We start from the raw sequence: 24,262 nt of genomic DNA, 5'->3' as shown, positions 1-24,262 counted from the left end.
ATGTTGGTGTGCTGTGCCTTTTTTTTTCCACACATAGTGTTGTGTGTTCTTCCCAAACAACTCAATTTTGGTTTCATCTATCCACAGTATATTTTGCCAGTAGTGCTGTGGAACATCCAGGTGCTCTTTTGCAAACTTCAAACGTGCTGCAATATTCTTTTTGGACAGCAATGGCTTCCTCCGTGGTGTCCTCCCATGTACTCCATTCTTGTTTAATGTTTTCCTTATTGTAGATGTGTCAACAAAAATGTTAGCATGTGCCAGAGATTTCTGTAGGTCTTTAGCTGACACTCTAGGATTCTTCTTTACCTCATGCAGCATTCTGCGCTGTGCTCTTGCAGTCATTTACAGGACGACCACGCCTAGGGAGAGTAGCAACAGTGCTAAACTTTCTCCATTTGTAGACAGTTCTTACCGTGGACACATAAACATCAAGGCTTTTGGAGATACTTTTGTAACCCTTTCCAGCTTCATGCAAGTCAACAATTCTTGTTCATAGGCCTTCTGAGAGCTCTTTTCTGCGAGGCATGGTTCACATCAGACAGTGCTTTTTGAAACCAGTAACCCCACAACAGGTGTGTGTTTTTAAAGGGCAGGACAGCTGTCAGCAACACATCCAATGTCATCACACTGATTGGAGTCAAGGTTGGCTCACTCCTGGCTCCAATTAGCTCTGGGAGAAGTCTCACATAATTTTTCCTCCCTGCACTGTGAATGTTTACATGTTATGTGCTATTACACCATGGCAACATCTAATGTTTGTATAGTATTATGTTCAGCAGACTGTGTTCTTCTATTGGTGTGACTTAGATGACATTCAGAGCACATTTTATGAGCAATTCATGCAAAACTCCCCGTAATCCCAAGGGGTTCACATACTTTTTCTTGCAACTGTATAATTAAGATGTAACTACAGAAACATACCTGTAAACTGAAAAACTTGCATTCAGATTATTCATTTCTGCAAGTTTTTCAGAAATTTTTAATTCTGATCTAATATGAAGTTCAAATATGAAGGATAAAGACAGTCCAGGAAATACTAGTCAGCAAGTTGGCAACAGCAACCAAACATCCCATTGTTCCAGTCTTCATGGCTGCTTCAGCTCCATCTTGAGGCCCTCAAGAAAGGCAGCTTGAGAAAGAAGAAAAAACAGTCCAAACAGATGTTGCTTACCACTGGCTGATCTTCCTTAGCGATACTATCTTCATATTCTATTTCTCTTTGCTGTGAAAGAAAAGTATCTTGTGTGTCAGAATATCCAAGTATATTAAAATGGAAAACAATTCTTCCCGAGCCAGAGTATCCAGGGAAATTTATTTTTTTCCATATCTACCTCATTCCAACCAGCTCTAACATTTTTATTCTATCCATTTTTTTTGAAACAGTTCAAGAATATTTGCTTCTCTTCTCCCCAATTTTATTATGCTCACAATAGTCTACCAAGAAAGCGAAACATGTAGGGGAGACCCGCATGAGTGCTACAGCAAAGGTGCAATATAAATGAAATACAGCAATAAAATAGCATCTTAATTTACCATAAAGTAACCTAGCAGTGGGGTCTTTGGTGCTCTCTGAGCTTGGTGGTTTTCTTGCAGATGTTTCAGAACTTTCAGTCTGATGATGTTACCTAGTTTGGTAAAGAAACATCTGCAAGAAAACCACCAAGTTCAGAGAGCCCCAAAGGCCCACAGTTCAATCCTGAGCTATAAATATTCTCTTCTAACTTGTAAGATGACAAAACTGAAAGAGATGTTACATGTTTTATTATACATGACTGAGGCCTCTCTTTCCCATCTGCAGATGGTCCTCAAAATTTCTCTGAAGGCAAGGGAGATCATCTGAGGAAGATTTTGAGGAGAAGAAAAACAGGCAGCGGGGTGGGGAAAGGGAGGTAGGGAATGCCCTTTCTCACATTTTACTAATTGAAGTGGAATTTATTCCCTGGAACTTGGAAAGCTGAGTTGTCCTATATCGTGAAATACTACATGTTTGGAAGAAGCAGCTAATTTGTGCTGCTCCCTCAGATTAAATCTTCTGAATAAACCAAACTTATTTTACTTATAAAATACACATATGCTTTGTCTCATTGACATTTAAAAGAAGATAATTCCAGTCCCTGGATCAGAGAACAAGAAAACTGGAATTGAAATATTTTTGAGTGATCAGCCAACATAAAAATTTACAACTTCTTCCTATTAAACCAATAGCTTGACAGTACAGCCTGTTCAGTGTGAAGCCTCAGCACTGAGCTAATAGGTATGTTTGCAAGTAGGAGACCACCAGTGAACTCATTAAAAAGCCCTAATAATGCAAGTACATATGAATGTATACATTAGAAGAGCTGGGACTGGAATTTTTCTAAACAGATTCAAGAGAGAAGTTCTGATTACTTCTTACCATTTCCTTCTCCTCCTCCAGAATAAGGGGTTCTCTTGTCCTTTCCCAGAGGCGCAATGATTTATCATGAGAGCAGGAGACAAGGTAATCTCCATTGGGACTGATGGCCAGGGACCACACTTCCTGGTGATGCCCCTATGAATTAGACAGGTGGTTAGTTATAGGGAAGGGAAAAAAACATTTTTATTTATCAATTTAGTGGCTACCCAACATGGAGAAACTGTAAGTTTAAAAGTAAGAACGATATTATAAAAAGTAACAAATTTATGAGTAGCCTGACCATAAGACATACAAATCCATCCAACGGAGGCTTAACCTGCCAACTCCTGGGAGAACAACCAGAACTTCAATAGCTTCTTGAACATAGTAAGGGGCAGGCGCTGTGACAGAAGAGGCATACTTCCTGGGTTCCACTAGATGACATTGCAGTTCTCAAGTAGCAGAGCCCTATGCCATGAAATGTTTTATGGGTGAGGTGATAATCGATGCCTTGATTTACACTTGGAAGCCTAGTATTAGCCAGCACACCACAGGGAATAGTGGACATAATGAAGCATTTTCATCACTGCTCACACCACATGCTGGACTATAACTTCCAGATGGACCGCATGCAAACATGCACAAACAGCAAAATTCAGGAGAAGTCTATTCCTAAAGATCTTTTATTTTACCTCTAAAGTCTGGATATGCTCAAATTTATCAGCATCCCACTGTTTAATCTTGTGGTCCTTTCCTGCTGTAAAGAAGAGGTGGGTCTTTGGAACGAACTGAAGATACATTACACTAAAGAATGAAAGAAAAAATAATAAACTATGAGAAGATACGGAAGTTCATTACCATTTCCAAATTCCCATTCACATATTCACATCATGGGAAGTATTTTAAAAAGGGAAGACCATACTTAAGATCTGCATGCTGATAAAGACTTACAAATTCAGTGTATGTTGTATGATAAAGATTTATGGGTTCAGCATACGTTGGCTACATTAATATATTTTATCCGACTTTTTAAATTGAAGTTGGTGTTTTGGTGGGAAGTTGCCGAGTCCTGTTCTTAAAATTTACCATATAATTTAATGAGAACAGTGGCAAGATATAAAAGAACACTCCAATCTAATTACTGCAAGTTGAAAAAGCTACATTTTGTACCAAGCTCATGAAAAAAAAATTGCCCAAAACGAAACTCATGTTTCAAGGAGTCATTTATAAGTTCAAAATACAGTACATATTTGTACTGTTAAAATTTCTGAAGAAATCCCTCCACTACCATAAATGAAAGCCCACAAAATATTGTGTACAGTGTTTATAATTGAATCTTTCAAAGGAGCTGTAAATCCATCCAGCTTCACAAACAGAATTGCGAGGAAAAGATTATTTTCAACTGAGGTGGCTTGATGCCAAAAGCTGTTAGTTAAGAAAAGAAAAAAAGGACAATACCTAAGGAGCTCTAATCAGAAAGATTCATTGCACTGAAAAATGCAATACGTGTGCCATATGTAGCTCCACAGAGACTACAATATAATGGGTTTCTTTCAGGAGTGTAAAACATTTCACCTTTTATAGAGAGATTTCCCATCTCACAATTCCCATTGTCTACCTGTCTTCATGAGCAAAAAGTGATCTATGACAATCCCCAAAGTCCAAGCCCCAGATTTTCACATTCCGATCAGCAGAGCCTGTTGCAATTAATGCTCCATCCTTCAAGCAGAACAGAGAGAAAAGAACCTTATCAGTTAGATATTCCTGCAGTTCAATCTAGACTTATATGTACGTGTATCTTTTTCTGGAGCAGAACAGAATCCTGCACTGTTTTCCAAAACAGGTAAAGGGAACTATCATTAATTGTCATTAGGGAGCCAAGACAAGTCGTCTTTTTGGCACAAGTACTCCTCATTTATTGACTGCTTAGCAATCATTTCAACGTACCGTGGACCTCCCTAGAATTTTTTATGGTCTGTCGTTGAAGATCCAATGGCTATGCACACACACACGCAATTTCATTTTGGGTGCTTGGCAACCAGTATTTTTGGCAGTTTGCAGCATCCTATAGATTTTCAGGGTTTTTTTTCGACTGTATTCAGCTTTTACTTCTGGTTTCTGGCAAAAAACCCTAACTCCAATTGGGGTATATGGACTTATTTAACGATCACAGAGTTCACTTAACAACTGCTGCAAAATATCGTAAATTGTAAAATCGGGCAAATCATTTGGTGACTCACTTAATGACCACAATTTACAACTGTATTTTCAGGCTCAATATTACTACTACTACTACTACTACTGTACTACTCTATTAACCGCCTAGCGTTGATGGGCAACACTATTTCATGACAGACCAAGAATCAATCAATGAAGTTCATTCAAGCTATGAGAAACTTTTATATTATTACATCAGCCTTCAACATCAATAGGTATATGCTACATAACTAAACTAGCATGCATAAGTAAATACCCCGCAGAGACACTTACACAAACATCCTCCAACATAAAACCACCCCAAAAATCTCCAAAGCATGGTATACTTACATAAGAGATATCCATGCACAGCACTGGCAATTTATGGCCATAGAGAGAAAGGAAAAACTGGAAACCGAGAAGACATCAGTTACACATTTTAAAAAGTACAGTGTTAGTAAGACCTAGAATATTTACAGCTTTCATTGACACATTAAGTCCAGCTTGTTGTTTGGGGTTAATCAACTGTCCAACCCAAAAACCCTTGTGAAACTCTAGGATTTAGCCTGTACTGTTAGGGAAATGAGGAAGCTGTGTATATCATGCTTGCTTCTGTGACAAATTCAGCACAAGCAACTTTAACACCAATTTCCCATGTTTCATGCTAGGTTCTCCAGTTGTAGGGCTCACAGTGAAGTTAAGGATTACATTTTATATAGGGGGAAGAGGAAAAAAAATGATCTTTCAAAAGAAGGACTGATTACAGGTTTTTCTTTTTTCTCTTATACTAATGAGGAGTGAGGAGCCAAAGCAGTTATTCTCTATTTTCAGTAAGTCTCCTTAAAACATTTAATCAGATTGTTGGCCAAAGATTATTTCAAAACTTCTACATAAAAGGCTGACAAAAAATTATCTAAATTTCTCCCTCAAAAGAGGAATTAACACTAGCTAACGTCACTGCAGTGCAGTAGCATCCTTAACAGCATCAGAAAATAACCAAATCTCTGCTCTTGAGGGTTTTGTCCTTTCTTTCAGCTCAATTGCCTTAGACTCTGTTACTTAGAGCACTGTCAGAAATATCATCTGTCTCTATTAAGGCATAATTACAGAGAGCGCTAATTATGCCCTTTGGGAAAATTACATTATTTTTCAACTGCAGCAACTTTGCTTATAGCCAGCACACCTGGCTATAAAGACAGGAGTTCAATCAGTCCTTGTGCAATTGCTGTGATCTTGGTAGCAGACCACTCTGAAGATGTCAGGCACAGTTCTCATCAGGAAACCTGTTCTCCATACCCCGGTCACTAAATTTTGCAGCCCAACACCACCCAAAAGATACTGGCTATGAAAGCCCACATAGTGACGCGGTGGCTCAAAGGCTAAGACGTTGAGCTTGTCGATCGAAAGGTCGGCAGTTCAGCGGTTCAAATCCCGAGTGCCCTGTAACGGAATGAGCTCCCGTTACTTGTCCCAGCTTTTGCCAACCTAGCAGTTCGAAAGCACATAAAAATGCAAATAGAAAAATAGGGACCACCTTTGGTGGGAAGGTAACAGAGTTCCGTACACCTTTGGCATTTAGTCATGCCAGCCACATGATCACAGAGAGGTCTTTGGACAGCACTGGCTCTTCGGCTTTAAAACGGAGATGAGGACCACGCCCTAGAGTCGGGAACGACTAGCACATATGTGCGAGGGAACCTTTATCTTTACCTTATGAAAACCCACACCACCTCTGCTTAGATGTATCCATAAATAGTGCAAGGTCTTTGTTACTTGCCCCGCCCCCATTTTTGAAGGAAGTTTTTTACTTCCTGAACCACACTTCAAATACTCCACAAAGAAACAGACAGGAAAAATTGGTTTGATTTTTTAGTTTAAGGAAAAGGAAGTAAAGAGGTAATTAAAATCAGAAGGAAATAAAACACTGAAAAATCACAAATAACCCACAAAAGAAAGCTACCATAGAGAAAAAGAATTATTTCTGGCAAAGTGAAGGAACAAGAAAGTAACTACCGTGTTTCCCCGAAAATAGGACATGTCCTGAAAGTAAGGCCAAGCCTGATTTTTGGAGTGGGCCTAAATATATACCCTCCCCCTCGAAAATAAGGCCAAGCCCTTATTTCAGGGTTTTATTTTCGGGGAAACATGGTAGAGCGAAATAGGATCAAGATTTGGTCATCACTTCTTTCTTTCCTTTAGTCACAGGAGAGAATTAACTCACTGTATAGCTGAGTCCTTGATACAAAAGCAGGAATGTAAATTTTTAATGCCAAAAATGAATCTCCATCAGTTCCGTTAATTTCATATCCAAACTAAGGGTAGTACTAGTTACCTTGAGAGTGTCAGTATAGAATATTTTTACAGTGCAGTCCAGTAAGGCAGCAGCCAAAACTTTTTGATTGGGGCTGTACCGAACGCAGAGAACATCTTCGTCCAGCTGCAAAACACGTGTCTGCTTCACAGAGAGCCTAGGATGGGATGAGTACAATATATAGATTCTTACTGCACAGTTAGATTCACAAATCAAAGGGAAGAAATTGATTCTTCTCTTTGCCTGCATGATGGAACAGGCCTTAACAGACATCAGTATCCTGCATTGATTTCATCCAGTCCCCTGGGTCAGCTGCAGAAGTGGACTTAATCCCACCCTTGCCCATTTACAAAACTACTGCCAGGAACACAAAAAATAATCTGCAGAACAATTTAATTTAAAGTTGCTTCTTTCTACTTCCTACTTCTTCTGTGCCATAGCTCACTTTCACAATAAAAAAAGGCAGATAAAATGCCTCTACAACAAGGCCGAAGAATTATTGAATAGGACAGAATAATGGCAATAAAAGGCTTATTTTCGATAAACAGTTTATGTATTTCCCCAAATGATTAAATTCATTCCCATTTATGTTGAAAAGCTGCTTTAACTCAGTGCATCTAGTAAAGAAATTAATTTAGAGGAAAAATGTAGTTCTAATAGGAACTTCATAGGAACCAAATGTTTAAGCAAAGGACACTTGAATATGAATTCCTAGAAAAACACTCTCACCTTTTTTGGATATTGTTCCTGTCTTTCACTAGCTGAAATTCCCAGAACTTGACAGATTTATCTGCACCTCCTGTTATAAAACCGCGCTGCAGGAGAAAATAATTTAACTTAAAACTAAACATGGTCACTTTTGCTATATATAAAAGATGACACAGCAGAAGACTTAAATATTGCTTTATTCACTCTTCAAGAGCACATTATATGCAGAAAAGCCAGTGAGTTGAACTGAAAACACTACCGTTTGCAGACCATTACCAATTCATTTCTGTTTTTTAGTGTTTCTTCTCTTCAACCATTTATGATGATCTACCATCTACTTCTCCCTTGACTAATCACACTGAAAGTGATTTAGAAGAGAAGCATTATTAAAAGTTTTTTGATTCCCAGCCAGTTTGTTTTCCTGGACTGAGAAATCAATCAGTAGCTTATTTCCATAATAATACAGTTTTGCAACAAAAGCTAAAATCCTCACCAATCCAAATTCTAAATTGGACTCTGCACCTATAGATGATTACCCTCCCTTTTGCCTTATCAACTCCTATTACTATGTCACACTGCTAATGTGGAAAAAAACCACTCACTCTGACATTATACCTGAAAAGTCATCGTAACTTATTTTTAATTACTCTCACTAAACACAAGGTGTGCAAGGGATGGCAGAAAGCAAACAAGAATCAAACAGCATCAAAAGCATTCCAGGACCTACAACTGCCATAGAGAAATGTATTATTCGCATGACAACACTCCATGGAATGGTGGAAGATAATAATCTTTACAGCAGATAAGAGAAGCTGATTTCTATGCCCATTTCCATACCTCCAAAAGTCTACTATTGTTACAAGCTATTATGTCACCTTGAACAGAACACTATCAAATGAAAAGGAAATTTAAACTTGTCCTACCTGATCTGAAGAAAGAGATATGGACCACAGAGCCCCCTCATGAGCATCAACAGTTTCCAATAAACATCCAGAAGCCAGATCAAAGAGCTGCAGCTTTCCAGTCTAATAAAAATTATGAATTATAATTTGTACACAAATTGATACCAGCTATCAATACCAGCAATTTTTCAAAGATTATATCAGAAGTAAGTGCCAATGAAAGGAACAGACAGACAAAAAAACATTACATGGAATCAAAACTGTGTTACTATAACCCCAGTTGGGGATGGAAGAGAATAAAGCAAGGAAGGTTTCTCCACATTTTTTGTTCAAACGCATTTACTTCAAAGTTAAGGATGTGAAGGACTTGGGAGTTTTCTGACAAAAGCCTTTTTTAAAAAAAAAAATTCATTATTAAGGTTTATTGCACAGATTTTAGACTGGATTTGGCATTTTTAATCACCTATCCCATCTTTTCCAAGAACCTGGGATAGGCAGATGTTATTGTTTGATGGCGCTGTCAGAGGATGTAAGCTGTTCCAAGTAAAGCTGCCATTTGCAATTGACTGGTGATTTTGTCAATGCCAATGGTGCTCAAGTGGTGCTCCAGATATTTGGGAATTACACTCAAGGTACTTATCACCATCTTTGCTTTCTTTTGCCACAGTTGTTTACTTCTATTGTCAGGTCTTTGTATTTAGCGATTTTCTCCAGTTCTGTCCTTTCTATACTGCTTTCTCCAGATCAACATCCACTATTCAGACATTTTCGTCTTTCTTATGGACAATTTTTATATCTGGTGTCTTATGTGGCAACTGCTAGTCTATTAGAATTCTAAAATCCCAGAGCATGTTAGTTTCTACATTTTCTATTACTTTGTCTATTTTGTATGAAGGCAAATGGCATTCCTTGCAGATATTCCAATATACCACTGTTGCTATTTTGTCATGTTGTTTTTTCAGTCTATGCAATCTTCTTGCAGTAACTAACTAGGTAGCCCATTGTTTCTGCAGCTTCTTTGCAGAGGCAGCACTTATTAATGTCATTTGCTTTTTGAGCTGGGAGAAAAGAATACTTGTGTCGCTTGTTAAATTAATATACCCGTTCCTCTCCGAGGACAGAATCAGGGGAAGAGAAAGAATTTTATTAAATATACTTGCCTCTCTTTTGAAATTATTTCGAGTTTAATTTTTTTATGGCTGCTGATTGCCTAAAGACGGCTCATTTCAGGCATTAGGTAAAAAGCCTTTTTCAAGGAGATGCTGAAGAAAAATGACAACAGAACTACAGCGTGCCTAGGATTAAGTACAAGTTTTGGAAAAGGTGAGTCCCATTACCATAAGGAGGAAATCAAAGGAGATGTGACAAAAGCTTCTTGCTATCCCAAAGTCAGTTTTCCAAAATACATTCCTCCTGGAAAGCACTAAAGGATCTAAAGGGACTCTTTTACAGACTCTTACACTGATAATTTCAGAGTTGTGGAGAATCAGGGCCACCATGAGTGAGTCTATCATTAGAATAGCTGGGATTGTTAAATTGGTCAAGTGCTGGAGTCCCTAGTATATCATCAACACTGCTTTTTGAGAACCAGAAGCTTGCATAACGCTAGGAATTCTTTGTGCTGTTGAACCAGAGGCAGATGGACAACTGATACCATTGATTAGAGACCTAAGGAGAACAGTGAAGCATTTGTTCCTAATTATTCAAACATGGGTGGATTGCTTAGAACTTCTGAGGCAACTTCTCCCACCATAATCAAAGCCAGAGTAAACAAGAAAGAAGAATGGAGAGAGATAAGATTCAAAGGAAACTACAAGTTTGTTTTTTAAAAAAAGGAGACGAACTGAAGAGTGAATTAGTTTGAAAAGAATAATTAATCAATAGGATGGAGAACAAGACAAGTTTTGTCTGTTTCTGTCAAAAGCCAAGAACAACTGAGATTTGGACAACTATAAACTATACATAAAGGAAACTTGAAGGAAAAAGATGGGACTTCTGCAAAAGACCAGTCTGCAGCAGTAAAAAAACTTGTAATGGCTTTGTATTGGCTAGATATGATTTTTTTAATTAAAAAAAATAGCATTATTAGCAAGATCTCCTAATGCTTCAGAAAGGATGAGCAATTTACCTTTGTCCCTATAATGACCTGCCGGTCTCCTGGGACAAACAGGGAGCAAAGTGCATAATCACACTCCATGGTCCGGATACACTGCAAGGTAGACCTGGGAAAAGAAACAACAAAGAAAGTAATCCATTTTACACACAAGGAATACATTTACTGGAGGTACTTTTTGAAAAGGGCCGGATAGCTCAGCCTGGTAAGGCCTGTTATTAAGAACACAGAAGCCTGCAATTACTGCAGGTTCAAGCCCGGCCCAAGGTTGACTCAGCCTTCCATCCTTTATAAGGTAGGTAAAATGAGGACCCAGATTGTTGGGGGGGCAATAAGTTGACTTTGTAAAAATATATAAATAGAATGAGACTATTGCCTTATACACTGTAAGCCGCCCTGAGTCTTCGGAGAAGGGCGGGGTATAAATGTAAACAAAAAAAAAAAAATTTCTTACAATTTCACAAATGGCAGGAAAAAGCTACCACTGTAGATTAGCACAATATTTAACCCCAGATTTCTCTTCAAAAAGCTGTTTTATAAGAGCTAGCCAAAACAGAGCTATGACATACTACCAGTGGGGAAACTGACTGGCACAACACATAACTGGAAAAACAGTTAAGTATGCACATGCATGATGTACATACAAACTACAATAGTAGTGAACCAATTTGGGGTGTATCATAATTATTTTAGAACAGTGGTCACCAACTGGTGGTCTGTGAGAAAATTCTGGTGGTCTGCAGAAAAATTATTTGCATTTTTTATATTGCACTAAATCAGGGGTCCTCAAACTACGGCCCCTGAGCCGGATACGTGCAATGAACGTTTGTGTTGCTGCAGAGAGTCCCCCTTTGGGGTCTTTTTCTGTGGGGCACAGGGGGACAGAAATTCTGACTCGGCCTCCTGGTGCCTTCAGCTTTGGGTGAAGGCTGCAGGGAAGCGCTGCTGATGGCAAAGAGCTGGAGGACCTTGTTCCAGTGGGACTGCATCATGGCCTGGAACAGCCCACTGAACCTCCAGCCACCTGTACCTGGCCTTGCACTCCCTCAGATCTTCCCTCTGCTTGGAAAGCCTATGCTCCTAGTCCTCAGTGAGATGCTTCTGCTGAGCCTCCTTCTCAGTCAGATCCTTCTCGGTCAGATCCTTCTCAGTCAGATCCAAGAGCTGTTTTGCCAACTCTTTCTCATGTTGACTGCTTAGCTCCAACAACTGCTTCCTGTTGGGGCCCTAAGGAGCCTGGGTGGGCAGGCGAGGAGTGGCTGGGACGGGAGGGGTGAGTAGAGGCCATTGAGGCACCCCTCTATGTGAGTGACATCGAGTTGGCCACACCCACCCAGTCACAGGACCACCTAGCCACGCCCACCCAGCTGGTCATTAGGCAGATCATATTAGTGGGCCACAGAATTTAAAATTATGAATTTAGTGGTCCCTGAGGTCCTAAAGGTTGGTGAACCCTCTTTTAGAATGTTAGTACAGCCTCAAGATCATCCTTGTGGCAAGAATGCTGCCTTCACAATTAAACAATTGGGACTTTCATAGAATTTCCAAAGCCTAGAAATTTGTGTTGGGTATAAAACTAAACTGAGCTCATAGACCTTTCAAACAAAAATCACACCAGATATCTGATGTTGACTTTATTTTACTAACTTCGTTTGGTGGCAGAATCACAACATTGATGTTTGCGAAGAAACAACTATATTAGGATTAGCAACCACTGAAAATCTGTTCTTTCCAAAAACTGTCAGCAGATACTGACCTAACTTCAGCTTTCCTTAGCTTTAGAATTACCTCCAAAATTAAATAGAACAGGCAACATAAATTAGATGGATGCTTTGATATATATATATTTATCAATCAGGAAGTATTCCAGTGAACTAGCTCTGAGATGGTGATGAGTACAGTAGCATCAGTTTTCCACAGTGAACAACCAGATGCCTCACAAAGTAGCTAACAATTTTCAAGGGCCCTCCAGGAACTGAATGAGAGTCATGAAATTTTGGATTCAGGAGGAACATGCAAATTAGGACTAGCAACTACTAAAAATCTTTTCCCAGAATCTGAACAATCTCTGACAACTGTAATATCTTTAGTGTAGTAATACACAATTTGACTATATGTTGCACAAAGCACTGCAGTGACCCAAAATTTTTACATCAAATGTAAAGATCCAACAACACAAAGATAATTAACTCCATTGATGAATTCTCAGTATATGTGACCCTTCTATCTTAAAAGTACACTATTTGGTATATAATCCGCCTTACTGCCTACAATGAGATATTATGCATTTTCCTGGATTCCATATTAATAGTTCAGATTCACACCTGAAGACATTTAACAAAATGTCCTTGTTAAAATGGGTTGCAACTTACGTTTCCCTTCAGCGTTCACAGAGGATTCATACCTGTTCCATATCTTAATGGATTCTGCAGCAGCAGAGAGAATGGCGATGTTATCAGAGCTAAATGACACCGTTCTAACATCAGTACGGTGACCTCCAATGTTTATCTTCGATGACTGCACAACTTGGGGAGATTGCTCTGATGACTTCAGGCTGTAGCATTCAATGTTGTTGTTTTGGAGCATTAAGGTGGCTTTCAGTTCTCCTTTTGGATTCAGCATCAAGTCAAAAGATCTGTTTCAATAAAATACTATTTATTGTTTAAAAAAGCAGTAACTGGCATATTAAGTGTTAAACAGATTAAGAGTAATGATATGTAAAAGAAGCCAAGAAAGATACATACAAACTTCATTTGCAATCCAGACTTCAATAATACATGAAATGAGAACTAGCAGATACATGCTAAAATAAAAAGTCATATTGTTAATATCCAACGGATAATGGAAATGACAAGGACACACCATATATATTTATTTTTGCTTTATGAATTATACTAAGGTTTCCACAACTGTGTACACCCCCCAAAACCAAGAACAGCTTTCAAAAACGCGGATGTATTAGGCTGTTTAATTTGCCTATTGAAATATTATATGACTGAAACATATAAGAAACATTTTGAAGTGCAGTGCTGGAGACCGTATTTGGAAAAACCTTGAGCCAAAGAAAACAAATTATTCAACAGTAGTGGAAGCACTAATGATGAATAATAACAATGACTGCTTAGTGAAAACACTACAATAAAGCTCAAGTTAAATATTTTGGAAACGTAAGAACCATTGAAAAAAAAACTCTGAACGTTGGGAAAATTGGCCACTAGAAGACAAGATGGCTGAGGGGTGTGTGTGTGTGTTAAACTGCGGGATTTTAATGTTGTATGCCACCCAGAGTCACTTTGAGATGAAATGTAAAAGAATATTTCATAGAAATATAAGTCTGTTTAATAAATAAATGTATCCCTAGTTACATGAGCAAAAGTATGCAAGACTTCAAAAAAAAAAAGCCATTATTGAAAACAATCACAGGAAAAATGATATCCTGTCATGAAGACAGAGCGTAACAACAGAATGTTGGAGTCATCGTTTCCAACAAAGTTCAGAGTTAATTAACGTCTCTGCTTTTGGCTTTCTTCATGTATATCCAGCATTTAACAGCCAAATTAGTATTTAATTACATGGCCCAATCCTTTGTGCATTGTTATTTTTTAGAATGTCTCTGTTAAACATCAAATCTCACTTCACCAGAAATAGTTTGGCAGTGGAGAAAGACTAGGATTGTGGTTTATTACATTCATTTTGTATTACACAAAAGCTTTCCTTCCCGTACTCGCTTTACTGTAAAAAAATATTTAAATTACATTTTTTAAAACTTGGTCCTAGGTTTGGGTTTATATTACAACAGAAGCAGAGACTATCCAACTCCCTGGTAACATACAGTAACCCATGAATCTATTTGCTGTGCTGTCATGAAAAAGGACAATATTAGACTCAATCAGTAACTTTTTGTATAGTTTAAATACACTATAAAAAAGTTTGAGTTATTGCATAATATTACTTTTTTTTAGCACTTGGTTGCTTTTTAAGCAAACAATAAATATATTTATCATCCTTAGTACTTGGAACCCACTTGATTTTAGCAGAAGCTTTGATGTTAACAAGACGTTGAATCTTTTCCTGTAGACTGCACTCTATATTAATATCAAGTTCTTCCTCTTCCACATTTGACTTTTGTCTAGAACAAAAAACACAATCTTTGTATGAATCAGAAATATTAACATAAGTTGTACCTTGAATCTTAAAGTGTTACCATTTTAATTTGATCATTTTATGGATAATTGTTTTAAAGTAATATATAATGTAGTTCTTCTATGTATTACAAAAATATAAAAATGACAAGTATAGCAAATATATTGCATTCACTTGGCTTTTTTCTTTGCTTTCCTCATTTTCTTCTCTAATTTCTTCTGAACTTCTTCTTTGCTGAGGATATAGAATATTTCCAGGACAGAGTCTGTTCCCTTGAACAAAGAAAAAGCAAAATAAATTAAAAACTTGCCGGCTCAGAAATCTCTCTCCATAGCTATAAGGCCAGAGGTCTGGCAGTATTCCCATATGGTCAAAAGCTATCCACTCACATGGCAAGCAAGGATTCTCCGTGATCGATCAGTAGCAAGACCCACAACACGATTCCTTCCTTCTCTCATGATGGAACCAGCTTTCTCACATCTTATAGTGTCCTAAAAAATAATTAAAAGGGGACTAAACAATTGTGGTCTGAAAATTTCAACAAAGTCAACAAAATACATGCAACACAGGTTACTAAATAGCAATGATTTATTACCATCCAAGCAATTGAAATGACAATATTGCTTTGACGGTTCATCTGTGGCTTTAGACCAAGAAAAGTGGTCAGTCACTTTACATTTCTCAGTGCCCATCTTGGAAAAATACCAGACAAACATGAAGGAAAACAAAGCAGTGAATGGCTCAAAAGAAAAGAAAACTATGGTTATCATCAAAGAAAATTAACAGAGGGTGGGCAGCATAGAAAAACGGGTTAGCTCAGCCAAAACGGCATAATACAAAGAAGACAGGAAAAAAGAACCTGGCTAAGTAACAGAGCTGTCTGGAAATGTACTGGCATTCTTTCCCACCTTTCTTTGTCATCATGAAAAGGAGAGGATATCTGTTCTCTCCAAAGCTTTTTCTCTTTTTAAAACATTATAATGGCAGGGAGGAGAACTGATCTCAGGCAGAAATTGCTTGGTTGTATTTGTTTGCAATGGTCAAAGGTGACTGTGCAGGCACTGAGTTTCTTTCCATGCCACAGGGCACTCTTTCCAATCTGATAATGGATCTGCTTGTGGTAGCTTTTTTCTTTTCTTCCTATTCATTCTCTTCTATTACAGTTCACCCTTTTATTCAGTGAAGGATCCTATAGAATCACAATGCTGGAAAGATCTAATGGAGAATACAGGCAGAGACCCAAAGACCAAGACGTGGGCGAGAGATGTTGGATGCTAAATGCACCCCCATCCCCAGAGATTCAGCTTCCCAACCCCCCTCTAAGAGATAAGCAGCACACAATGATTTCTTCACCAATAACCCACATTATGGTTCAGCATTATGTATGAACCATGTGCATCCAATAAGATTGTAAAACGTATCATGACTTCGTGCCCTTCAAATTATTATTCAGTTACTGTATTTGAAACTAGGAAAGCACTAACATGGAAAACCTACTTAAATTAGGAACATCTATCCTGTCTATTTGCTTCAGATGGAAATATTTATGTATGGTCAATGTAGTAAATTATGTGTTAGTGTGACTACACATTAAAGAGATACCTCATTTTGGTCCTCATCTTGGGCATCTGCTTTATCATCTTCAGAAGATTCTTCCAAACTCTGAACATGTCCTTTACTTCTCTTGTTTTCAGGCTCACTGGAATCTTGGTCCTATGTAGTGTACCAAAAGAATAATTGACTGGCTAAAAGAAAACTTTTTCCTTCTGCAAACAAATCATTTATTTATTTATTAAATATCTCAAGTATATAGCACAGAGGTGTCAAACTCTATTTCATTGAGGGCAATATCAAGGTTGTGTTTAACCTCAGGGGAACCGGGGTGGGCGTGAGCAGAGTGGGCATGGCCAGCATGTCACTCATGTTGGGGGGGGGCTGTGGTGGCCGAGCGCTCTGCGATCAAAAACGGGCTCCGTTTTCGGCTGGGAAAGCCTCCTGCAACCCTCTGCCAGCGAAAACGGAGCTTGCAGCCCTCGCGAGCTTCATTTTCACAGGGCGAGGCAATGTGGGCCGGTCCTTTGCTGTTTCCAGGGCGGCCCCACGGGCCAGATCAAAGCACCCAGCGGGCCTTGAGTTTGACACCCTATATAGCATGTTTAGACATAAAGCCAAAGAAAAAACAACTGCTCTGTAGTAAAATAACATGTCTACCAAAGATGTATATTAGAGCCAGGGACTACAAAAGATACAAAATAGATGACATCCAAGGAAAGTGGATCCCTGTTAAAATACTGCTTCTACCTTAATTTATTTTTAATTAAGAGAACCACATGATATGAAACAAAAAGCTAAAATAACTCCTGGAAAAATAAATGGCTTCATAACTCAAGGGATTGATCCCTTGCAATCAAAACATACAGGCAAAGAAGCAAGTTCAGTTCCATCTATATACTACTAAAACTTGCTCCCAAAAGCACGAAGCTAAAGCCTGAAGATGACGAATGAGACTTCGTCAAAATGTCGCCAAGACACTTCCAATTTTATGCAGGAGAAAACCCGAATAACCAAAGACCTACATACTAAAACTTAGTTTGTAGCCTTCAATTAGCGCAAACAATTTGTCGTAGTGCAAAAATTTTTGAATCCAGGACCTCAAATCTGCAAAAAAGAATGCATACAAAATTTGGGATCCATTACTCTTGTGTAATTGAAATTTCAAGAATCTTCATATAGCTTCAATGCTGCCACTATGAACACGTAATTTTGATTCCTGAAGCTCCATGCCAGTTTCCCACAAAGTCAATGGGCAAGCAGACAGAAAGTCGGAAATCACTCCCACTGCCAGTGCAATACTAGTGCAAGGGAATATCATTTTATTCCATTTGCATTTATATTTTGATTTTACATTCAGTACTAAAAACACTAAAAATAATGTACAATAACTTTAATGTGAATAATGATCAGGTCAAGCAGTAGAAATATCAAGCACTTACCTCCTGGGAATACATGATGTTCCATGCTCTCAGTTCACTATCAGCAGACCCAGTAATAAGAAGCCTTTCTTCAGAAGCCAAAACTAAACCCCACACCTAAGGAAGAGCAGGCCAAAAGCATTTCTTATTTTAATACTGTAGTTCATTCTTCAGAGAAGACTGAAAACGAAATCTACTTCCGTCATTTCTGTAAGTTTAATTTCCTCATTTTGCTGCCAGAAAACCCAAAGACAAAAAGATGTAAGGGTCCCTTAAGATAAAGATTTGGGCTTTTTTACTCTTTTTACCCATTATAATCGGCGATTCAGAATAACATTCTACAAATTCTCCCTATCTGTAAAAATAGTCCTTTAAAAATGCGCATAAAGTGGAAAAAGAAAATCCCTGTGATTATCTCACTAAATGAGCAGTCAGTAAGTGAAGGCTACCTATAGATAGCCCTCAACGTATTACCGGTCGCTTAGCAACCATTCAAAGTTACAATGGATCCACCACTGGGCCTACTGATAACCTGGATTTAAAGTTTCAATGGCTGAGGTTTTTCCATGGTTACATGACTGAACTTTGGATGCTCAGCAACAAGGCCACATTTATGACCATTTGCAGCATCCCGCAGTCATGTGACTGCATTTTATGATGGTTTTGCTGAAAATTGGCACTTTCGGGTTCTGGCAAAATTGTGCCATAGCGAGCAATGGGTTCACCTAACAACTGTTGTCGTTCAACGGCTGATACAAAAACATCATGGACCAGTCACGTGACCAATCCATTTTACGAGCATCATAATTTACACTTGTCAAGGGCTACCTATCCTGTGAAAAGTCATTATTTTTTTCTTCCTACTATTCTCACCTGCAAATCTCCATTCTACTTACTTCAGAGCGGTGCCCAACCAATGTTTTAAAACAGTGCTGAGTATCCAGGTCCCACCATTTTACTACAGTATCTTTTCCACTGCAAGAAAATGTTGTCTCATAAATGGTACTGAAAATATTATCACCATTACAACATTACATCAGAAAGCTCCCCTATTCTGTAGCAAGCATAAACACAGTACAAAATAAATTAAAACCTATAGATTAAGCTCTCTAGACAATGCATTATTTCAATGGGAAGTGACAAAGCTAAAAAAATTAGTCAGAATACCCATGAAACACATGAAGCCAATTTTTATTCTAACACTAACAGAGTCCTTCTGAATGTGTAGACTGTTCTTTACTAATACCCTTAATTTTCAAAAGGAAGCATCTATGCATATTTCATGGAGGATAAATTACAGGTTAATCTTCTCAACAGAAGAGAAAAAAATTAAAGTTTCAATTTATTCACAGATTGGGTGAAAATGCAAGAACATCTTATTTGAGGTATTAACACTAAGCCTACAATGCAAATAATACAACTGACCCAATAAATAATTAGTTTTCGGGATTAACTTTTTTCCTTAATTCCTAGCAATTTTTTTGAACTTAAGTAAAATTGCAGTACTTAGTATGTGATTTGGAGGGGGCAGATAATTATATGTACATGTAGAAAACAATTACCTAGAAATCAATATATTTTTTGCTTTCAAGAACAATAGCTGTGTAATTGCATCCTTGTGGCCTTTCAACCGGTATAAACCACTCTCATTGATCACATCCCAAATTATGATATCTGTGTCCTGGGAAAAAAAATCAAAGAAATTAAATGGCTCAACATGTTATTTTCCTGGCAATGAACAGGGTAAACTCATCCCTTTACCCAAGTGTCAAATATATTTCCTGCTTCCATATGATCTCAAAAATATAAAAGTAAAAATGTCGTTCCTGATTTTTTTAAAGATCAAAATAGCAAAAGGCAATGTGTTCAATATTTTTGTTGTTTTTTGTTTTTTGTTGTTTACATATTTCACTACATGTCCTGTCTATCCTTCAGAAATGCCTTCTTAAAACATTTGATAAGAAAATGAAAAAAAAAATCTGACAGCAAAATCTGCTTCACAAGGCTTAAGAGCAGTTGTCACTGAACTAAAATTCTCAGCAGCCCGGGCCAAGATTGAGCGATGTGTGAAAGATCTGTTTACATAGAGTCTGAATTGTTACAAGTTTTCTAAACTTATAGAGACAAAAAAGTGTCTGCATTCATTTCTTTCTGCCACTCAAGTTATTCATAGGAGAATCAGTATACTTGATATTTCTTCATACCCATGATTTGCTACTACTTCTTCTGAAGGTGCATTGACTGTCAAGCTTTGCTTGCCTGATTCTTTAATAACATTTATATGCAGCTTGGCATAGTAATTAAGGGCATCAGGCTAGAATCATGAGTTCTAGGTTGCCTTAGGCTTGAAGTCACCTGAGTGACTTTAAGCCAGTCAATCTCTTTGTCACTACAAAAGGTAGTGGCAAACCATATCCAAAAAGCTTGTCAAGAAAACTGCCAGGAAGACACCAGGAGTCAATCTTGAAATGCTCAGAAACAAAACTAAAAACCAAAACTTGATTTGAAAGTCCAAAAACAAAACTAAAAACCTTTATCCTAAAAAGAATCTGTAGGTAACAGACAAAAGAAACCCCAACAACCCTAGTCAATCAAAGCCAATAAAGTGACTGCATACTGCAATGTAGATAAATCTACATGTACCAAGGATTTCAGAAGAATCTGTGAACTGATTTATTTAGGCACTGGAAATCTAGTTATTAGACTGGAAGACATGTAAGTACCGGTACTTATGATTTTACATTGTATTTGGAACTATTTCATCGCATGGTACAGAAATTTATGAAAGCTCATTTTTCCTTTGGGGTAAAAAAAAATCTCAAAATCAGGTCTCAAACATTGAGAGGACATCTGCAATTCTAAAAATGACTTGCACGCTTCCGATTAGCTACTCTGAAATGTTTCCTCAATAAATATGGATAGTATTTCCATTTTTCTTTTTGTGTCTAGTTACCATATGTATAACATTCATTTTCACTGTCTGCATTTTTCCCTACTCCTCACTGATTTTCTCCCAAATGATGCAGATTTTTCATCTTGCTATTCTCTCCAATCCCAAGTGCAGTTGTTTAATTTTAGTATTAGTTGGTAAGCTAGCAAAGACATTCAGCTTCCCTTGTCTTTTCCTCTACTTCCTCTAGGAAGATAGATAGACTAGATTCAGCAAATCATGGGTTCCAAAATGAACAGAATAAAACAGAAATAGATGAGTGACAAGCACAAAAAGTCAACAATCACCTTGACATGTGTTAACATGTTACTACTCTCAATATAAATACTAAATATTTGGAAAACTAATAGGTACAGTGAAGTAGAACCCTATTCATGGAACTTTAATCTCTGTGTTAATTTGAAAAAAAAAAGTTCATTAGCCTCCATATCCTACTTGGGAACAATCAAAAACATTTTGTTGATCAGTGATAGAAACAAATAACATATATTCCATTCTTCTGTTATACCTACCTGTTTTCACCATCCCCCTTATTTCTCTCTCTTTTCATAAACCCCTAAAAATACAGACCTAAAATCTATCCCACACAAATTCATTCCATATATCTCCAATTACTTTGCACTGAGCCTCAATCATACATTTCATTTACATCTATTAAAAATCAGCAACTCAAAAAAATTCTCACCTTTGATCCTGATGCCAAACATCCTCCCAGGTCATCAAATTTCAAGACAGTAACAGCAGCTTTATGGCCATTGAATGTGACAGTTTTTTCAGCACTTAAAAGGTTGAACAAACAGATTGAACCATCCTCATAGCCAACAGCCAAATGCAAACCATCTGGAGATGGGCAGAGGGCAGTGACTTCCTGCTTTCGGCCCTGAAAAATGAGAATCTGCAAAGCAAAATTGGAGAATTTCACACTCTGGAACAGTAAAAGATTCCGAAGAATGCAGCAATCAGTACATGATTGCTCTAGTAAGTTATTTTATACATTTCTATTGTGTAAAATAGCATAAAAAATAGCAGAAGTAATTGCTAACAGTAATTACAACTGACTTATTCTACAACGTTTAGCAAAAAAATGTGGAATGGTGACTTTTTAAATAATGCATATTATTTATGAGTAAGGTGCTGGCTTAGAAAAAAGATGGAGGCCTCCCTTAAGCACAAAAGCCATCTGGGTAACTTTGAGACAATCACTCTGTTAGCCCAACCCACCTCACAGGGTTGTTGCTGTGAGAAAACAGGAGGGAGGAGTATGTTATATAACAACATAGTATAGTATATTATATAAGAACAACAACAGCAATGAAATAATAATAAACAGTTAGTCCTCATTTAGCAATCACAATTGGGACTGACTACTTGGTGGTTAGGTGAAGCAGTCCCTAAGTGAAACTGTGACTGTATCTATAATAATACCTTATTTCAGCTATTATTTTTTTTTTGCTTTACAGCAAAAAATGTTGTAAATGTGAGGATGATCATAAAGTTATTTCTTCATCACTATCACAGTTTCCAAATGAGGTAATTATTAAAAGATTAATATTTTTCTGTGACTCCCTCAAACATCAGTGTGATCATGGCAGTAATTTTAAATAAACCTTCATTAACATCCAGCACCTTCGTCTAATCTTTTAAACACACACAAAAAAACCAAGAACGAAATCCCACTATAATACATAAGGAGCCTGGCTTTGTGCTCACCTTTTCTCCTTTCCTTGTATCCCAGAGAAAAACATGTTCACAGGCTGGCACTGCAACATAGCGACCTTTCTCACCACGCAGGGTCACATAGGCAATATTGCCTTTCTGGCTTGCAATCACTCCAAAGAGGGCGGCGTCCGCGTACCGCAAATATTGCTTGGTGAGGCCCATTGATAGGTAGGCTTCAGGTTTTTGCAAAGTCTAAACTAGGCTATTAGTTGAACGTTATTTCTGAAGCAACGCTAGTTGCCTTTTTAGCCAGCCATGATTACTCTTCTACTTCTAAAACCTAACACAGAAGCACCGCAATTTCTAGTATTTTGCAGAGTGAAACACTTCTGCAGAAACCCTCTTGGACTCTGCAGTTGTTGGATTTTTTTTTTATCAGGAAGGACCGAATTGCAGATTCGACTCCGCCACTGAGATTGGCTGGCTCAGTTTCTCCGCCGGTCAACTCGAAAGACAAAATGTGGAGTGCAGAAGGAGGAGGAGAACCGATATCACTGTATAAGCATCGGGAGGAAAGGGACTCCCGATCGCGCCAGAAAAATTAAATGTACTGAGGCCAGGTCCCAGTTGATCTCCCGTTTCCTCCGCTTGAGTCTTCCCTCCTGCAGCGAACGTCAGCCAGCCAAGCAGCGGGACTCTCCCACCAGCCGCTCGTTGCACGTGTACCGGGGCTGAAAGAGTCACCAGCCACCCCAGCATGCTTAGGCAGAGGAACCGGAAGAGGTGGGACGACGATAAACAGAACACGGAGCTATGAAAATTTGGAGACAGTCATCTCACCATGGGATTGAACTGTCGAGTTTCAAACAACAATCGTAGCTCTCTTAAAGCAGGGCTCTCCAATCTTGGCAACTTGAAGACTTGTGGACTTCTTTTGTGGACAGCTTTGCTGGCTGAGGGATTCTGGGAGTTGAAGTCCACAAGTCTTCAAGTTGCCAAGGTTGGAGACCCGTCTTAAAGCACAATGAACAACTCCGTCCATTTCCAATTGTAAGCACAGCCTCGCTCAAAACAAGGGTGTTGCGTGCAAGATGCACTTTGGGATTGAGCTGGGACAGAGTTTTAAGAAGCCCGAGGTGGGGATCCTCCTTTAGGGCCAACAATATAAAAGTTGCCTTCTGCTCTCCCGCTTAATTCCGATTTCAAACCAATGACCAAAATGACTACTAGTAGATAAGATTGTGTAAGCAAACACTGGGGGACGGACGGAGTTCCTATTTATAGTATACTCTTTCCTACGAGATCTATCCACAATATTAACAAAAGCCAACAGTTAAACCAGGGATCTCCAACCTTGACCAATTTAAGACAGCTTTGCTGGCTGGGGGATTCTGGGAATTGAAGTCCACAAGTCTTAAAGTGGCCAAGGTTAGAGACCCGAGTTAAAAGGCAATTAATACGATCTATATCAGTATTTCTCTTTGAAAACTTTAAGAAGGGTGGACTCCAACTCCTAGAATTCCCCAGCCAGAACGCATGCAGGGGAATTCTGGGAGTTCAAGCCCACGTTTCTTAAACGTTGTCAGGTCTGAGAAATCCTGATCCCTAGATGCACTGTTATATAGTGATATTCGCAGTGAACGGACACTTTTGCGATAGCCAAGCCTTTAAAGCGATCCACCGTCTAACTTTAAAGACGCTCAAGCTTCTAAGTCTCCTTCCTTCCCAGTCTGCAATAGGGACTGGTGTGTGTGTGTCGGCAATTGTTAAGTCCCCCCAAACGACATCCTCAAAACCCACAAGGTCAGCAGGTAGCAAAGGCACGTGTTTCTCGGCCTAGAAGTTGACCCGCCGCCCATGTGGGTACAAAGCTCAGCCGGCTGTTCTGGCGTCTTTAGGGGCATCTGCCAGGCCGGACGGCGATTGGAGCG

General features: G+C 38.4%; 1 protein-coding gene across 1 annotated transcript in view; it reads right to left on the bottom strand.

Moving 5' to 3' along the window:
* WDR3 (WD repeat domain 3) overlaps positions 1 to 23,082 on the bottom strand; it is a 36,388-nt gene extending 13,306 nt beyond the window's left edge. The window contains exons 1-19 of the mRNA XM_058166144.1: positions 22,383 to 23,082; positions 21,358 to 21,567; positions 19,285 to 19,403; positions 18,619 to 18,697; positions 17,744 to 17,839; positions 16,353 to 16,463; positions 15,140 to 15,241; positions 14,925 to 15,022; positions 14,632 to 14,736; positions 13,012 to 13,242; positions 10,623 to 10,716; positions 8,516 to 8,617; positions 7,614 to 7,699; positions 6,906 to 7,041; positions 4,925 to 4,981; positions 3,996 to 4,096; positions 3,070 to 3,181; positions 2,399 to 2,533; positions 1,175 to 1,225 (exon numbers count right to left, since the gene is read on the bottom strand). Of these exons, the coding sequence (XP_058022127.1) occupies positions 1,175 to 1,225; positions 2,399 to 2,533; positions 3,070 to 3,181; positions 3,996 to 4,096; positions 4,925 to 4,981; positions 6,906 to 7,041; positions 7,614 to 7,699; positions 8,516 to 8,617; positions 10,623 to 10,716; positions 13,012 to 13,242; positions 14,632 to 14,736; positions 14,925 to 15,022; positions 15,140 to 15,241; positions 16,353 to 16,463; positions 17,744 to 17,839; positions 18,619 to 18,697; positions 19,285 to 19,403; positions 21,358 to 21,567; positions 22,383 to 22,553 (2,196 nt within the window). The 5' untranslated portion in view covers positions 22,554 to 23,082. The remainder of the gene's footprint in view (positions 1 to 1,174; positions 1,226 to 2,398; positions 2,534 to 3,069; positions 3,182 to 3,995; positions 4,097 to 4,924; positions 4,982 to 6,905; positions 7,042 to 7,613; positions 7,700 to 8,515; positions 8,618 to 10,622; positions 10,717 to 13,011; positions 13,243 to 14,631; positions 14,737 to 14,924; positions 15,023 to 15,139; positions 15,242 to 16,352; positions 16,464 to 17,743; positions 17,840 to 18,618; positions 18,698 to 19,284; positions 19,404 to 21,357; positions 21,568 to 22,382) is intronic.
* Positions 23,083 to 24,262: the final 1,180 nt, after the last annotated feature.

Source organism: Ahaetulla prasina, chromosome 2, assembly GCF_028640845.1.
Source record: "Ahaetulla prasina isolate Xishuangbanna chromosome 2, ASM2864084v1, whole genome shotgun sequence".
NCBI classification, from domain to species: Eukaryota; Metazoa; Chordata; class Lepidosauria; order Squamata; family Colubridae; genus Ahaetulla; species Ahaetulla prasina.
The sequence above is the reverse complement of the archived record's forward strand: the minus strand, read 5'-3'. Positions and strand labels throughout refer to the sequence as shown.